The sequence below is a fragment of the Nilaparvata lugens genome, chromosome 1 (genome assembly GCF_014356525.2).
Source record: "Nilaparvata lugens isolate BPH chromosome 1, ASM1435652v1, whole genome shotgun sequence".
In the NCBI taxonomy this organism is placed as follows: domain Eukaryota; kingdom Metazoa; phylum Arthropoda; class Insecta; order Hemiptera; family Delphacidae; genus Nilaparvata; species Nilaparvata lugens.
Genome location: NC_052504.1, coordinates 90,571,587 through 90,591,139, shown reverse-complemented (window position 1 = coordinate 90,591,139; position 19,553 = coordinate 90,571,587). Strand labels below are relative to the sequence as shown.

At 35.1% G+C, this 19,553-nt stretch overlaps 1 protein-coding gene across 1 annotated transcript in view; it reads left to right on the top strand.

The window, feature by feature from the left end:
- LOC111053071 (tubulin polyglutamylase ttll6) overlaps positions 1–19,553 on the top strand; it is a 39,408-nt gene that overhangs the window by 2,146 nt on the left and 17,709 nt on the right. The window contains 9 exon segments of the mRNA XM_022339902.2: positions 3,891–4,011; positions 6,290–6,449; positions 8,349–8,479; positions 10,673–10,829; positions 11,596–11,696; positions 12,884–13,012; positions 14,577–14,802; positions 15,712–15,899; positions 19,006–19,216. Of these exon segments, the coding sequence (XP_022195594.2) occupies positions 3,891–4,011; positions 6,290–6,449; positions 8,349–8,479; positions 10,673–10,829; positions 11,596–11,696; positions 12,884–13,012; positions 14,577–14,802; positions 15,712–15,899; positions 19,006–19,216 (1,424 nt within the window).

Genomic DNA, 19,553 nt, shown 5'->3' with positions numbered 1-19,553 from the left:
CAGTTTCGTTTACCTAGGCACAGAGCTGAATGTAGAAAATAAAATGTCTGAAGAAATAAACAAACGAATAATCAGTGGTAATAGAGCATATTTTGCAAATGTTTAAATAATTAAGTCCAAGCTGATAACGTGTGACACTAAAATAAAACTCTATAAAACAGTAATCAGGCCAGTAGTTACATATGGCAGCGAAGCATGGACATTCACTGTAGCTGATATATCCGCACTTAAAGTCTTTGAAAGGAAAATCATCCGAAGAATTTTTGGACCAGTTCGGCAAGATGAAACATGGAGAATAAGAAGCAACAGAGAGATAAACAATATCCTCCAAAACCAGGACATAGTTCGTTTCATCAAATCACGAAGAATCATCTGGCTGGGACACGTCTGGAGAATGGAGCAGAACAGACTCCAGAGACAACTGCTTGAGGGTGAAATTTTCCAAGTAAGAAGAAGAGGGAGACCCAGAAGAAGGTGGCTGCAGGATGTCGAAGGAGATCTGAATAGAATGGGGATTCGTGGATGCAGAAGGATGGCGAATGACCGGAACGAGTGGAGGCGATTGACGGAGGAAGCCAAGGCCCACCCAGGGCTGTAGTGCTAAGAAACAACAACATTAGATAATCAGAGAAGAGTCTACGACCCCAAAATAGCTTTTTGATCAGTATGCAATTATTATTATTGAATAAATGCAATTTCTCAGTAATTTCCACCTGCAGTATGTAACTGTCAACCCAGTTGAATGCTCTGCTCAAATCACCCAAGACGCACGAACCTTGAACACTTAGCAATTCAGCCGCTTGGTTCACTGCATCAACAGTTTATAATATATAACATCGTCAGCCCTAATTAGTCAAGAAATTAGACACTTTCCATTAGCAACGTTCAAGCTAAAAGCCATAGCCACCTCTAATACAAGGCCGCGGCCTACGATATTGCAAAGTCGCAGTGTAGGCCTAGAATCGAATACATGATTGGTGAAGAAGATTTAAAAAAATACCAGCTGATCTTTTTCACCAATCATGTATTAGATTCTAGGCCTACACTGCGACGTTGCAATATCGTAGGCCGCGGCCTTGTATTAGAGGTGGCTATGTAAAAGCTCATGAGGACATTATCCGCAATAATAAAAAAAATGCATGGTTGCCTGTAAAGTCGGTATACGGGCGAAGTTTTACGTGACAACGACTTGAGTGGTAAAATAATTTTAATGTGAATATTCATTCGTGTGCTTTCGATAGTCTGGAGTAGGGCAGGTCAATGTTGCCCCGTCTCCTGGTATTGTGGTGGTGCAGCTGGCCCCTCTCCTGGTAGGCATGAACCTCACTCCTTAGAAGCCGTAGGGAGCTATACATGTACTGACTGTACACTGTCAGTATTTTCAGGCGTTTGAAGATTGGCCGGCAGTGCTCCAGGTAATGCGATGACGTGATGACACGAAGAACTTTCTTCTGTAGAAGGAGAATCCTTTCACAGCTACCTGCATGGCCCCACAGTACTATTCCATAGCTTATATGACTATGGAACAGCCCATGGTAGGCTGTAATTAAGTAGTTGGCAGGCACATGTTGCTTCAGCTTCCGCATCAAAAACGTCACCCTGGCCAGTCGATTGCACAGCATGCCAATATGTCGATCCCACGATAGAGTGGGGTCCATCACAAAACCCAAGAGTTTGACCTCCGCCTCACCATGAGCCTGACCACGCCTTAAGGTGCACAACAGGTTCTGTGTTTTCCCCTCATTTAGACACAGTTTGTTTGATTTAAACCACTGGCAAGCCTCTTCTACTAGAAGATTAGACTGGGCAACAGCAGTTTGGGGGTCCTCATCCTGGACCAGCAGGGTGGTATCATCGGCAAACAATAATGCTCTTCCATGCACACTGAAGTCGTTGATGAATACAAGGAACAACAGAGGACCAAGAATCGATCCCTGCGGCACCACATAGATCACCTCCTTCGACCGTGATTCCGCACCAAAATCAAAATAATCGTGAGAAAGAAAACTGCTGATGAACGCGAATAAGACCGCCACTCCATTGTTCTATTGTCTCGGCTGCTTGGCTGAGCCTGGCTGGAGGGATCAAATAACCGACTGGTTTGATCTTTCGTCTGTCCGCTAGGCGGAACTACGCCGACCATTGCTGGGTGGAAGAGCTTACTGCGGCCGCTCGCATTCCCACCAACGCTGCTATTATTTGCTGTCTCAGCGCCTAGTCCGATTCAGCCAAGCAACCAGCCTGCACTGCGGAGCTAGGTTAAATGCGCCGTGGTCGTCATCGGAATAATCAGCTTGCTTCCTCAAAGTACTCATGAAGGCTGTAATATGGTTTCCCCAATAGGTGACTCCTTGAGCATTTCCTGAATGGCCCAGATTGTTGATTTGCTTGATATCCTGGGGGAATCTGTTTTTAATTTTGCTGCATAAGTCCTTTGGACCTTGTTGCACCAGCAACAATATTCAGATATATTAGATAATCAGAGCTAATTTCAAGTGCGCAGGCCCGAAGAAGAAGAAACGAACCAGTTAGGATAGGACAGTTCTTGTTTGAAAATGTGAGCAGTTTCGTTTACCTAGGCACAGAGCTAAATGCAGAAAATAAAATGTCTGAAGAAATAAACAAACGAATAATCAGTGGTAATAGAGCATATTTTGCAAATGTTGAAATAATTAAGTCCAAGCTGATAACGCGTGACACTAAAATAAAACTCTATAAAACAGTAATCAGGCCAGTAGTTACATATGGCAGCGAAGCATGGACATTCACTTTAGCCGATATATCCGCACTTAGAGTCTTTGAAAGGAGAATCATCAGAAGAATTTTTGGACCAGTTCGGCAAGATGAAACATGGAGAATAAGAAACAACAGAGAGATAAACAATATCCTCCAAAACCAGGACATAGACGCCCAAATCACGAAGAATCAGCTGGCTGGGACACGTCTGGAGAATGGAGCAGAACATACTCCAGAGACAACTACTTGAGGGTGAAATTTTCCAAGTAAGAAGAAGAGGGAGACCCAGGAGAAGGTGGCTGCAGGATGTTGAAGGAGATCTGAATAGAATGGGGTTTCGTGGATGGAGAAGGATGGCGAATGACCGGAACGAGTGGAGGCGATTGACGGAGGAAGCCAAGGCCCACCCAGGGCTGTAGTGCTAAGAAACAACAACATTAGATAATCAGAGAAGAGTCTACGACCCAAAAATAGCTTTTTGATCAGTATGCAATTATTATTATTGAATAAATTCAATTTCTCAGTAATTTTCATCTACAGTAGGTAATTGTCAACCCAGTTGAATGCTCTGCTCAAATCACCCAAGACGCACGAACCGTGATCACTTAGCAATTCAGCCGCTTGGTTCACTGCATCAACAGTTTATAATATATAACATCAGCCCTGATTAGTGAAGAAATTAGACACTTTCCAGTAGCAACGTTCAAGCTAAAATCCATAGTCACCTCTAATACATTAGAGGTGGCTATGTAAAAGCTCATGAGGACATTATCCGCAATAATAAAAAAGATTTACAAAAATTTTAACGTTCTATAAGAATATTCCAAGTTTCATTGAGAGAAATTCAATAGGCTTCCATTATTATTTATGAATCTATGTGCCAATTGTACAAAAGTCTGTTTAAGTTCAACCGTGATTAATTTCATGAGAACCAATCAGAGAAGCCTCCTTTTCAAAATAGCCTTCTCTGATTAGTTCTCGTGGATTCAATCATGATTGAAATTTAACAGGCTTTTGTGCAACCGGGCTTATGAATATATTACATGGCTCATAACACTATACCAACATTTACCAGAGAAACCATCTTCCTATTATCATGAAACAGTCCGCTCGTCCTCAATTTTGATTGTCACCTGATTAATCGACTTTTGCAGAGAATGAGAAAGAGGATCCCATAGAAGACTCATCATCTCGTAATGATACTCCAGAGCCGCCTGAACCTGTTGAAAATGTGGCAAGGTCTATTTCCCCAAAGAAGAAAAAGAAAAAGAAGAAGTAAGTCACTCTCTTCTTTAAGCGCTCAATCTCAAGTAAACTAGCTAGTCTTATTTATAGACTTTCCCGTTTATTATTAAAGTACATTACTTTATTACAAGTACACTTAGGGCCGGCTTCCGAGCTCGAGATTTAGCTAAGTCCTAGACTTTGAACAGCTGGAGTCAGAAAACTGGCTTTCCAAAACTGGGCGTAGTCGCAGCTTTTATAACAGTAGTCGTAGTTTTTATTTTCTCATTTCTAGTATTGGAAACGTTTTTCCTTGACAAAATAAGACATTCCTAAATAATTCAAAGTAGTTGAAACTTTACACTATTCTCTCTTTATTTTATTTTGTGTTCTATTTTCTAGTTTTTCGAAATTTAATTCAAACGTGACTATGACAATGACTGCGACTACGCCCCGTTTTGGAAAACCAATTTTCTGACTCCAGCTGTTTAAAGTCTAGGACTTGGCTAAATCCCGAGCTCGGAAACCGGCCCTAAATAGCTTTGATGGTTTACTACTTTCCACTAATTGTGAAAAACAGCGGGCTATGTGATAATGGTGAACTCAATGTTGTGTCTCTTCATCGATATATGTCATAATATGAAAATGAATTAATAAAGCATTGTGTAAATCAAATAAGAAACTTATAGATACATTAATTCAAATAAAAAAAACTTATATAATAAATTGTTCTTATCAAAAACACAGGTAAATTGGCAAGTCTAGTTCCTTATGCACTTGTATTTGTAATTTATGTTAATTTACTTGTTTATTAATAAGTGAATCTTATCACAGATGTGTTGTATGTAATGTTGTGGTACTTTCCCATAATGAAAACACAATTGACTGTGTTTCAGGTCAGTTTGTATTTTCAAGTGTTATCTTATCTATAAACTTCCAATGTACCGGGTGAGCATAAATTATTGAACACATTTCATAGGTGAATAAAAAAATAACAAATGAGTGTACTTACATGAATATTGATTTATTGAAAAGCCAATTTCAAATAGTTTTATTTAGAACACATGAAAAGTTCAACAAATTTCTACATGAGCACCTTTTGTTGCACGTAAAATATCTAGACGATATTCAATTTCACGCCATACATTGTCGATTATTTCTGGAGTGATGTCCTGAATTACGGCTACAATTCTTCGTTTTAGTTCGTCAATATTATGTAGCTTCGTTGCATACACCTTATTTTTGACAAATCCCCAAAGGAAGAAATCGAGTGGTGTAATATCAGGGGATCGAGGAGGCCAGGAAATCGGTCCATCGCGGCCAATCCAACGTTCAGGAAATTGTTCATCCAGGTAATTTCGAACATGTAGACCCCAATGTGGAGGTGCCCCATCTTGTTGGTAGTAAACATTTGGCTGTCGATATTCGATTTGTGGTACTGCATACTCTTGTAGCATGTCAAGATACGAAGCACTAGTCACGGTAGGCTCGGCGAAAAAGAACGGGCCGATAACGCCATATGCAGCCAACGCACACCAAACATTAACCTTGGGGCTATCACGTTCAACCTCTTGAACAACATGAGGGTTTTCGCTACCCCAAATCTGACAATTATGACGGTTAACAACACCGTTGACATGGAAGTTAGCTTCGTCAGAGAAGATAACCTTTCTTAAAAAATCATTATCTTCTTCAACTTTGTTCAGAATTTCGACAGCGAAATTGTACCGGCGTGGTTTATCGTCTTCTTTAATGTTATGCAACAATTGAATTTTGTATGCATGCAATTTTAGGCGTCTGTGTAGCGCTTTCACAATTGTCGACTGCGGTATGCCAAGTTCTAAACTCGCACGACGAGTCGATTTACTTGGGCTTCTCAGAAATGCTTCCCTTACTCGATCGACTACTTCCTCGGATGCAGTAGGCCTGCCAGCACCTTTCATGTGCAAAACATTTCCTGTGTCTTTAAATTGTTGATACCAACGTTTAATGGAGTTGTTAGAAGGAGGATCACGGCCATACTCTAAACGAAAACGTCTTTGAACAGTAATAACCGATTTGCTTTCGTGAAACCACAGAACGCACATAGCTTTCTCCTGCACGGTAGCCATTGCTCAACTGAGGCTCTGTCACCCCCACCATTGAGCCGACTGTGTTTCGATGAAGGTCATCACAAATTATAGCAGGTACACCAACGTTTGCCACAAAAATAGGCGCGCTACTATTATTTGATATTTTTTTATTCACCTATGAAATGTGTTCAATAATTTATGCTCACCCGGTATTATTGAGTACGATTTAAAACATTATTTTTTAAATTATGTTTCAGAATTAGTACAATTTGCACTGAGAACTGCAAATATGAGGTGGTCACGAAAATAGCAAAATCGTTCGGGATGCGCAGTGTTAGAGAATGCGACAATTGGAATTTGTATTGGACCGACCATACCGTCACAGTTGAAAGGGCCAAGGAAATGAAACGATTCCAAGTAATTGCATTCAAATATATTTCTCGAAAAAATTGGGTTGTATGCTTTCAATTTCTATATTGGTTTTTCATTGCTAAAATATTGCAAATTGTGAGACCTCTGGTTTCATGTGTACAGTACTATTTGCATAAGTAATGTCTTGAGTTGAAAATGTTTCAAATTCTCCACTTGAAATTATTATGATTGAGTTACTTATGTTAATTTCTGTAATGAATTTTTCATTTGAACATCTCACGGTCGTGTCAGTACGGTGAAAACTTGGCATAAATGTTTTGTTTTAAAAATGTAATTGAATGTTCCATACTTTCTCCGCAAGTAAAACGTATTTACTGTTATTCGAGTTTATCGTTCAATGTAAATGTCATTCAATAATCAATTAATAAGTTTTAACCGTCAAAACAGTTATGTTTTCATTCTTTACTATTCATGGTTACATAAAATCATTAACATTTAGATCCTGTTTTTTGGTTTCAATATTGTAACTTTAATTCAACTTTTAAATTGATGGAGTATTTTTATCCGCGAACTGTCTGTTCCTCATTTTTAAAACTTTTTTTAGTGATCATTTGAAAACATTGAACTGACAATACTAATTTAAGGTTATGGCCCGGGTGCACAAAAGCCAGTTAAATTTCAACCATGATTAACTTTACGAGAACCAATCAGAGAAGTGCCGAATCAGTAACTATGACTTGTAAATTTGTACAAAAATATTGCATTCTAAGAATGTACGAACTATGTTGCCATTTATTGCTTCAATCATGCAGACAATGATTCAATTATTGTAGTCATAGTTAATTAACTAACAAACCAAGAATACTGTTGAAAAATAAAATAATTCAAGGAAATTGAATTTTTGCAATACATCAGAGTACGGTTTGAACTGTGAAAATTACAATGAATAAAATGTATAATAAACTTTAAAAACTCGCATTAATCAAGTTCCAAGAGGTTGGTAATTGAGTCTTCTTCTCTCTGTTTCTGTGTAAGCAGTGCATGAAGTATAGTACTTGTTTTGTAGCTCTATATTCGTTTTGAGACGAGGAACTTAATTTGTAAGTTTTAATGTAGTTCCAATGATTATCAAATCCATTCTTTAACGAATATAGTACTTTTGAAAATATAATGTTCAGTGACCATAGAAATTGAGCTGAGGAAGTGAAAAATAATATGATATAATTTTCATTTGAAGCCAAATGAAAATATTGAAGTTATATATTGCATCTCGAAGTATGTAGTAGGATTTATGGTTGGATAAGGATGTTTATTACACACAGAATCAAAATCATACAGAACTTGAATGAATGGAAATAAAAGAGTTTGTATGCCCCTAATATTTTATATTCTCTAAAATTTAAAACATGGAAGAAATTCCATTCCATTCGAACTACCATTCTTAGAAATTTCACCTCATTTGATTTTAATATTAGGGATTTACTAACTCTTTTATTTTCATCCATTTATGGTCTGTATGATTTTGAATTCAATTCCAATAAATTAGAATGCATTAAATTCTAATTTTCTACAAATTCAAGCTATTTGTTTGAATTATGGGCTGTTATTGTTAACTATGTATGGTATGTTAATTGTATACTATCTGGACCCTTAATTGGTTACAACCATAGATACTTGGTATTTCACAAATTCACGTTACCTAGTGACTTGTATGATTGTGAACTAATATAGATACTATACTGTATTATAAATGTGACTGACAAATATCACATGAACGAATGCTTTGAACATACTTGCCTGTGACTGGCTATCAGTGTAGTTGTGTTCACAATCTTCAAATTGATGTCTGAATGACTGCGATGATTGAAACCGATCTGTACATACATCATGCTAAATGCAGTGCAACACAGCTAAAACAAGTAACCAGCTGGTCTTGATTTTCAGAAAGTGAACCATTTTCCTGGCATGGCTGAGATTTGTCGTAAAGATCTGCTGGCACGAAACCTTAACCGCATGCTCAAACTTTTCCCTAAAGATTATAACTTCTTTCCAAAAACTTGGTGCTTGCCGGCAGAGTAAGTTGTGGGCATCACATGTAGAAGTAGTCGACTTTTTCAATGCATGTTCTTATTTTTTCCTCACTTTTTCATGGTGTGGAAGACTTCATTGATCTATGTATTATAGCTTTAATATTATGCATGTTATGAACTGTTCCTTCTCTTGTATCTAATCATTGTAAATAATTTGAATGTTGATATTTGCACATTAAATGTTGCTTTGACTTCTAGAACTTCTTTAGAGAAGTTATTTAACCACTTGAGACATGTGAATGGGTATCCTAAAGCTGTTCCTTAGATAATAGTTGGAATGCAAAAACAGTTTTGCATGAATCAGTGTAACGCTAATTGATCATTCTATTGTGCTTTTCAATTGAGAAATGATTTATGTGCGAAGTATATTGTTCAAGATGTATTTTCTTCTCCGAAGAGCATTTTGTTTTTTCTTCAAAGATCCATTGCTTGGCCAATTTTGCTGTTAAGCCATTAGTTACAATGTTGATTAAACTGCATAAGTCAGTGTAAAGCTTATTCATTCGCAATTCACTACACTGAGGGCCAAGCCACATGAAGTGGGTTTTCACCGGCGGCAGACGAGTCGGGAGCGCAGGAAGCTCTCCGATTGGCTGATTATCAGCTGATTCCTGAACGTCAATGTCATATCGTCCTCCGCCAGTGCAAAAACGCCTGAAAACGCTTCATGTGGCTTGGCCCTTATTCTGAAAACAAACAGAAAAATGCGACGAAAGGAGGATCATTATTCATAGATATTTGAATATTTCCATCGTGATTCTATAAGTAGTAGATTTATGGAACACCAGCAATGAAGAAATTAGAAGACTTTGGAGACTCTAAATAATAAGTCGATTTACATGTACGGTATTTCATTTATCTTATGAAAACATTTTGCTTGTCTCGATTGATTTATAGTTCGCAGTATAGTGTTTTGATGCTTATTATCACAAGCTTTCGATTTTTGATAGATTTCATTCAAATTCTAGCTTTTGCGCAAACTTGAACTTTCATCTCTTGTTTCTTACAATTTTCAAGCATTTTATTGTAATTTACATCAATGCATTTGCCATTCACTGCTCCTTTTGACCTTGCAATTGCTTACAAAATCCTTTACAATCTATAGTCATTGTTTCCAGAAGGCGAGCATACAGAGGTTTCTATATATTTTTGAAATATTATCAGCCTAATTAATTTCTTCCTTGAAATATAAATGATTCTCATCTAAATTTTTGTCCATTTTGTATAGGGCTTAGAACTTGATTTTGCTACATTGAATGATACTAGTGTGGAGTTTTTGTTTTTCAAAGTTAGAATATATTTAAGAACAAATTTTCTAGGTTTCTTCATTTTTCTCATTTTTTCTCATCAAATCATGGAATTTTCTGGCATCAACAAACTTTAGTATTTGAACTAATCAAATCTATTCAACGACGTTATATGTAGTTCTCTAAACTGATGCACTTTCAACACAAAACACAAATAATATTTCTTCTAAAGGTTTCTCAAATAATAAATGTCTCCAATCCCCACTAATTTTTTTTTTTTTAATATCCTTCCCTCATTGAATTGCGATTGATAAACGTCTTATTTCTCCAATATTGAAAAACAGTTTAGACAAGTTTTGACAAAATTCAATAGAATTATGGAAATTTGATATATGAAACTATTTAAAACTTCATTCGCAATAATAATGAGTACAATGCTTCTATATTTTTCCATAACAGTTCCATGAGGGTAGCTTATTTATAAATGAGGTATATCTGTCTCTCAAGAGTTTTTTTACAGATATTATTATCCTTCAAATTCATTCTTATTTATAAATTAGAACTATAGTACCCTTTTTGAAATTAATAAAATAATAGATTAAAAATACAAATTATTAATTTCAAGAAAGGTACGATAATTCTAATTTATAAATAAAAAGAAGTAGCCCTAAATTCATTCATATTTATTATTGTTAATTTACAGGAATGAAATTATGTTTATTATTAACAAGTTTTAAAGTTTGCCATTAATGAAAGGGTTTATACTTCTTCCACTCCGTGAATTTGATATTTAAGAGTTGAAAATTGAGTAGGCTAAAGAATGGAAGGTAAAATACCACTGTACTGTATAATTCCTTTTGAATCATACAAGTTCAAATTTAAAATTTACAATTATAAAATATGTTTACTGAGCTTTTGTTTATTCATTTAGTTTAGGTGAAGTGATCGCTTACTCAAGATCTCATCCCAACAAAACATTCATTCTGAAGCCTGATGTTGGATGCCAAGGAAAGGGCATTTATTTAACCAAAAATGTCAAGGATGTCAAACCGTATGAGAGGATGATCTGTCAAGTTTACATTCATAAGGTAAGAACTTTGGGAACTCAACTAGATTTTATCCAATCGTTTCAGACAGTAGATAATTTGTAACTCAAACGTTTAGAGGAAAATTGGAAATTAACCTAGGCACATGTTGAAACTTGATTCTATTGAAATATTTTTATTTTCTGTTATATTCAGCATTTTGTCATAATGATAATGAAATAAATGAATAATCACTGAAATCATCGATAAGAATATTGATTGAAAACAATAAGTTGTATTAGAATATTTGGTTGATGAATTCTTCTAATGCTTTTGAATCCTTGAGAATTATGATAATTATTGCAAGAATTTGGCTGTTAAATAAGAAATTAAGTATAGGGTCAGTGCATAGTTCATCCAGGATGTTCTAGCTATGATAACAATTTTTCATATACAGTAGTTGAGTATACAACGCTTGACATGAATTTGCCTGATAATAAAATAATTATTTGCTTAATACTTTACAGTTCCAATAGGAAATCAGAACTTGATTCCTAGTTCAGTACTTTCCACTCTAGGTGAACTACAATTCAAATCTATGGTTAATCCATCCACAATACAATCCAAATAATTACAACCATTTTCATCTACTTGTCCACAATTTACCTTTCAAACTAAACATCCAAAAACACTCATACCTATTAAATCTGACCTCTTCACTCTTTCAATTTTACTGCTTAACAATTTAATTTTACTCTTTTTTTATGTACCATCTTCCTCAACTTTCTGGATTTTCTTCACCCAAATAATTATTTTTTTACCTTTCCAGCCTTTCTTGATAGACGGCTTCAAATTTGACATGCGTATCTATGCACTGGTGACTTGTGTAGATCCTCTACGCATATTCGTTTACAATGATGGCCTAGCTAGGTGAGTAAAACTCGCTCTTAAACTCTTCTCATTCAATCTCTATTTTTCATCTTCTTTATTCATAATCAACTGTGAATTTTGAAGGAATGTTAAGGAGTTGACTCCTAATCGATCAAATAAGTTCTTTCCAATGTAAGTTATATCAAGTCAAGTCAGAGTCAACGGTGAATTTTGAAGGAATGTTGAGGAATTGACTCCTAATCGATCAAATAAGTTCTTTCCAATGTAAGTTATGTCAAGTCAGAGTCAAAAATGTTTCCAAGATTTCAAAAGTTAAAGTGCTTGATAATAAATAAATTATAATACAATTAATGAGTTATTATTTCTTCAATTACGTCTTGGAGACTCCAGTTATGGAATATAAGACGAGTCAGATTGATTGGTAAAAAATTCGCCAACATTAATTCGAGTCTGAGAGGACCTCTTGTACACTATACAGGGCTTTATCAACTAAATACTGATACAATATTCTATAATAATATATCATACCCAATGATTTATATTGTACCAAACTAAAATTGATTGATATTCATCAATAATACGAGTCATCAAATCTTCTTTTAACATTAGTTGGTTTGAACATGTCCAGTAGCTGAAACTCTGTAATATTGATTTCTTGTTTGCACTGAAAATTGGACAGAAATTCATGAAGAGAAAGGAACACAAACTACTTTTTTCCCTATAGTGAGGTCCACGTTATAATGGCAGTGGAGAACGATAGAAGAACAACGTTGCCAATCCTATGGGTAACTGATACCGGTTTATTAATGTAATATTAACTGTTCATCCTTGTTTAAAATAATCAGTTATATTTTTCAATGATTCCATAATGAATTTTCATAATCAAGGTTAAATATCAAATATCTTTGATTCATAATCAAAGGTTAATTTGTTAATTAATTGTATTTCTACATTGTTAAAAAACGATCTAACAACAGAGCAAAGCGGGAAAGAGATAGCGCTAATGTTAGACAAGGATAGCAATACAATTACTAATCAAACCCTGCCATTATAACGTGGACCTCACTGTAATATATGAATCAATTAGGGATAGGAATAGTTTAAAGAGTAGTATATGAATCAAAATTCGGGAGAGGAACACTTTTGGGCTGTGCCTGTTGATCCTCACCCAATCATTCTAAAGAATTGTGTGATATTGAATAAATGATGAATTTTTTATTGGATAGGTTTGCCACCAGCCGTTACAAGGAGCCGGCCGGACATAACACCACGAATATCTACATGCATCTGACCAACTATTCGCTCAACAAACATAGTCGGATGTATGTGGTGGACGATGAGGCTGGCAGTAAGAGGTGAGATTTTTCCACTCATATTTCCATCAAGATTGAAGACCGAGACACTCCAGGCGTTTTTTCAGACGAGATGGCAGGACAGAAGGCTTTCCGATTGGCTAATTCTGCCCAATCTGTCAATCAGAGAGCCTCCTGTCCTGTCGCGCGTCGTGTGCGTCGTGTCCTGTTCTGTGCCTTCTCGTCTGAAATAACGCATCGTGTGCCTCTGTCCTAAGCCATGCATCACCCAAATAACTCCAAGCTCCGATTAGCCACGCAAAACACATTCTTCTCAAGAATGAATTTGTCCATTTCAGATGTTTGTCAACACTGAATCAAACTATTGTCTATCTTGAAAACATATTCTTCTCAAGAATGAATTTGTCCATTTCAGATGTTTGTCAACACTGAATCAAACTATTGTCTATCTTGAAAACATATTCTTCTCAAGAATGAATTTGTCCATTTCAGATGTTTGTCAACACTGAATCAAACTATTGTCTATCTTGAAAACATATTCTTCTCAAGAATAAATTTGTCAATTTCAGATGTTTGTCAACACTGAATCAAACTATTGTCTATCTTGAAAACATATTCTTCTCAAGAATAAATTTGTCCATTCCAGCTGTTTGTCAACACTGAATCAAACTATTGTCTATCTTGAAAACATATTCTTCTCAAGAATGAATTTGTCCATTTCAGATGTTTGTCAACACTGAATCAAACTATTGTCTATCTTGAAAACATATTCTTCTCAAGAATGAATTTGTCCATTTCAGATGTTTGTCAACACTGAATCAAACTATTGTCTATCTTGAAAACATATTCTTCTCAAGATTAAATTTGTCAATTTCAGATGTTTGTCAACACTGAATCAAACTATTGTCTATCTTGAAAACATATTCTTCTCAAGAATAAATTTGTCAATTTCAGATGTTTGTCAACACTGAATCAAACTATTGTCTATCTTGAAAACATATTCTTCTCAAGAATAAATTTGTCAATTTCAGATGTTTTTCAACACTGAATCAAACTATTGTCTATCTTGAAAACATATTCTTCTCAAGAATAAATTTGTCCATTTCAGATGTTTGTCAACACTGAATCAAACTATTGTTTATCTTGAAAACGTAGTCTTCTTTAATATCAGGTTGTCTATTTCAGACGTTTGTCAACACTGAATCAAACTATTGTCCAACATACAAACATATTCTTCTCGAGAATAAATTTGTCCATTTCATACGTTTGTCAACACTGAATCGAACTATTGTCTATCTTGAAAACATAGTTTTTTCAAATATGAGTTCGTCCATTTCAGACGTTTGTCAACACTGAATCAAACTCAATTCAAAGTTGTTTATTTCGTAAATCTTACAAGCACTTTCAGTGGTACATCATAAAATAATAACACACTTTACAATAAAAGTAAAATAATGTCAGCACCACAGAAATGACTGCAGATATACCAATAATATAATAAGAAATATATATTCTCTCGCAGAGGCATTACTGCCTGTGTGCGAGAATGAAACTATTGTCTATCTTGAAAACATAGTCTTCTCTAATATGAGTTTGTCTATTTCAGACGGTTGTCAACACTGAATCAGCATCTGGAAAAGCTGAGCTACGATGTGGAGCGAGTGTGGGCGGCTGTGGATGATGCCATCATCAAAACCATTCTGGCCGCTCATCCGGTGCTCAAGCACTCCTATAAGGCCTGCTTTCCAAGTCACGACTTCCTCTATGCATGCTTTGAACTACTAGGCTTCGACATTCTTCTCGATTATAGACTCAAGCCGTACATTCTTGAGGTATAATATTCATATTGGAAGGAAATTTTATTACAGGTTACACCACAACTCCTTAAAAGTAATGATGTTTTGAAAATATTCAAAAAACATTTGAATAAATATTTAGTTGATAGAGTATTTTATATATTGAGGGGTATTGAAGGAATTATTATTTTTCTAATTGTATTTCACTATATTTTTGTCCTCTCAAGTTATAATGCAATGATGTATAGACAATCATGTTAAAATATATGTTTAAAAATGTAAAAGTAACTTACTTGTTGAACTGAATAATATGATTTGCTTGCTTCAAGATTTATATAAATTTAATATTATCATATACCTAATTTCATATTTCCAATTAAATTTCTAGTAAATATTGTATTTTAGTTTTATGAAATAGCACAACTCGCATCCGCGCTCAGATTCTTTCTTTGCGGATGCTAATTTTTCCATAAAATTGTAATTTATATTTATGCTTGTGAAATGTATTCTGAATGGAAATGAATTTGATACCATATATATATTTTTTCAAGATTACGTACGGCTCCATTTATGGAGTGTAAGAAAAATCAGGTCAATAATTTTACATAATACATAATCAACACAAATTTTACATAATTCAACACCAAGTAAATAAAACCTAGTCTTGCTTTGAAACGAACTCTAGTACAATTATATTATTATTATATGTATTATTATAGACTTAAGCCGTACATTCTTGAGGTTATAGTATTCATATTGGAAGGAAATTTTTTAAAAGGTTACCATACATTCTTAAAAGTAATGATGATTTGAAGATCTTCAAAAACATTTAGTTGATAGAGTATTTTATAGTGTACAAGAGTTCCTTTCAAACCAAGACTAGGTGTGATTTACTTGGTGTTGAATTATGTAAACTTGGTGTTGACATGATTTGATGTGTTGCAGGTGAACCACTCGCCAAGTTTCCACACGGACGCTCGCCTTGACGCGGACGTGAAGGAAAGCCTGCTGGAGGACACGTTTCGTATTCTCAACCTGGCCCAGTGCCATCGCAAGCGTGCACTCGACGAGGATAGGCAGCGCGTGTACAACCGACTCATGCAGACTATCAACTCACAAAATGCCACCAACAAGTAAGCAAATCGATTATGTTCTTGAATTGTAAAGTACAGTATTGCCTATCGGCGGAGGGCCACTAAACTTTATTGATTGATACAATAAGTACATCATCAAAATGATAGGCAGAGAAAAAATAAGGTAACCTTGTGCTATCCCTCTCCCAAATTTAGATAAGGTTACACATAGTCCGAAATACAATACAGTACTACCCGTTCAAAAACATAGAACATTTTTGAAAATGTATCTTTCCATAAGCAACAGTCGCTCTTTTGTATCTTTTCAAAAGCAACTTGTTGCATCCGAAAAGATACACAAGGAGATTTTTGGAGTTTACGCCCTTTTAGCACAACACATTTTACAGTCCGGGTCCTCCAGCTTCGTCTACCGGCTTTTACTTGAAAATTTTTAGTGGAAGCCTATCAGCTGACATTCGTTCAACATGCTCTTCCATTGTAGGTGATACGTTGCAACTCTTTCATTCATGAAGAATCTCTGTGTTTAGGGAGCTTCCTCCATCTGGGAATCTAGGGTATCTGAAGCTTGATGTTTTTGCTAAGCCGTGAATATTACCCCGTGAACCATACCTTGTCTATATGCCGTTTCAAAGTCACGAAGGCAAAGCTATGGGACGCGTACTGTAATTGAAGGATACTTGAGGAACATCAACAAACTGATTTAGACTATCAATTCGCAAAATGACAGCAATAAGTAAGAAAATCGATTATGTTCTTGAATTGTAAAGTAAATGAAGGACGTAATACGGATGAAGTAATAAAGTAAGGATTAAATAAGTAATAAGAATAAATTCCACACATCACAGGTGTGTTCTGGGAATCTCCCAAGAGCATTCTTTATGAACTCATGCATTCAATTCAATTTGCAAAATGCCTGCAACAAGTAAGAGATTGTTTGAGGATTCGATTATGTTCTCAAATAGTAAAGTAGTTGAATAAATAGTCATCGATTTATTTTGGCCAGTGTGCTCAATATAAGAATATGGTTGCATTCTTTTTAATGTGTTTCATGATGAGTTTAAACCAGCAGCTGATTCAACTGCTTTTGAACTTTAACTGAGCATCCGTTAAACTCAGTGGGAGAGTGAATCATGTAAGGATGTCTGTAAGACTTTTAAGTTGTTTCAAATTGTATATATATTTCTGTAGTTACAAATGTAATCAAAGTTCTGTAGTACGGTATTCAATAGCAATTCAAAGATCAGGTTGAGTGTTGTAGATGTAAATAGTGAAGTCTGTAGGTCTTCGAAATTATTTTCCCACTAACTGTTGAGGAATGATTGATTAATTGAATGATTGGAGTCCCAACTTAATCACTTATTGTTGAGGAATTGATTGAATAATTGATTTATTAAAATCATCAACAAATCATGATCTTAACTCATTTTCAAACTTCATTGACCGAGCGAAGTGAGGTCTAAGATTCAAGTCGACGGTTTTGAATTTCTCTTTATGTTTATATGTTCCGCATTTACGGCGAAACGCAGCAATAGATTTTCATAAAATTTGACAGGTATTTTCCTTTTTTAATTTTGCGTCGACGTATATATAAGATTTTTTTTTAATTTTCCATTTTAAGGATAATACAAAAGGAAAACGAGTCTCCTTCGAACGCCAATATCTTATACTATTAAACGAGCAATTTCTGTTTATATGTTTATATATCTGTATTTGACCGGATCTCGAAAACGGCTCTAACGATTCTCACGAAATTTGGAGCAAAGTAGGTTAAATAGAAAATTCGATTGCGCTAGGTTTCAACCCTGGGATAACTCGCTGAAGGACATTAAAAGGATAAATACGTCCTTGGAAAAACAGCTAGAATACCAGCGGTCGATACCGTAATGGAAGATAGTGAACGAGTCCATGTGTGGGATCATCCAGCTGATCTCACGAGAAGAAAAATTCAACAATAAAATATTATTTTCGTTTATTTCTCTTTTTTAGAAAACATGTTTACTTCAGAAAGTCCAAAAAAGTAACTAGATGCTGTTAGTATAGAATATAGTACATAGTATATTAACAAATATTGTAGCAAACATAGTATATCATTCTAAATCGAATTCATAGTATATCTATTTGTAATTGATGATGTGTTTGTTTTTTGAATTGTGAATAAATTGTTATTTTGATGAGTGATAGTAGCTTAACCTAGATTTTGATTTGGACTGTAGTATAAATTTGAAAAGGGACAGTTTTGGGCATAAGCCTGTTGTGCCTCCTCATATAACTGTAAAAATAATTGTACGACTGAGAAAATGAATAAATAAATATAAACTATAAATTCAATCTTTCCTTACAAAATTTCTATGCTTTTACACCGCAGAGCAAAGCTCGGTCCCCCGATATTTATCGTAAAAATCAGACTATAGAATATTATTCATCATAAATCAGCTATCGAGTGGATTATCAATTACATGCAATTAATATCTCAATGTAACTTAGTAAAAAATCAGCTGTCATGAGGACTGTTAATTGCAAGCAATGAGGCATGCAAATGATAACTCGAAGTAGGATACTATTTTCTCCCGACTTTTCTCTGCTTTCAACTCGGTAAGCTTTTGATGATAGTAGCATAGTTGTTTACAACAAATTATTAGCATTGTAATGCCAATAATTATAATTAATATTAATAATAAAATTATAGTCGATACAACAACTCAAACAGCCATAGTTGTTCACACACCGACACGTCAGGACAGGACGTAATTCACTCTGATGGACAGTATTAGAGGAGGCTGTGGTTTTTAACTGCGCGAGGTCTACTGTTCACAGAACTGCTAGTAAATAAACATCTTTTCGAACCTAGAAGGCAAAGTGTTACCAATCAATGTTCAACAATTCAAGCTAATTCAACTCATCGTTGGAGTTCAAGAATGCAGTAAACTTTTTGAAAGAATTTTATCTGAGTCTCAACTACTGTCATGAAGTAGAAACCATCAATGAGAAATTCATAAAACAGCCTCATAAGATGATTGAATTGCTATTCTACTGCTTGCCTAGAAAATCTGTTGGCTCAAATCGATTCCTGTAGAGATGTGATACAACTTTTCATCTTCCACTCCAATTCCTTAAATTTCAAATATGCAATTTTCCTTTGTTCTAGTGGATTATCTTCAGATTGTGCAGCAGAAATGATGAACAGCCAATGGGAGTGGGAGTCGTCGCACATGGGCAACTATCGCCAGATCTACCCAGCGGATTGCTCCGACCAATACCAGGTCTTCTTCGAACAAAATCAAAGCTCTGTTTTCCAGGAGACATTCGCCTCGAAAGCTAGAGAAGAGGCCAGTCGATTGCAACGTGAGGAGTTTGAAGTAAGACAAGTTTTACTGACACAATTTTAACTATTTTCACAACTGTTAATCACAATTTTCCTTACTGAAAAATATCTTCAATTTAATTGGTTTCTATAATTATTCTTAATGCATTTTTCATCTCGTAAATGTATTTTTCTGTGGGCAAGCAAGAAATTAGAAGTATAACAATTTCACCTTAAATCTACAGTAGTCTGTTTCTCATATTTTTCCCATTCAATTCTATATCTCAATTATAATAATTTATGAATTAGATGATAATTCTGCATCAATATTGATTAATTTCTAATTTGAATATTCCAACTCTTCATCTTGTAAGACGACATATTTCAGTTCC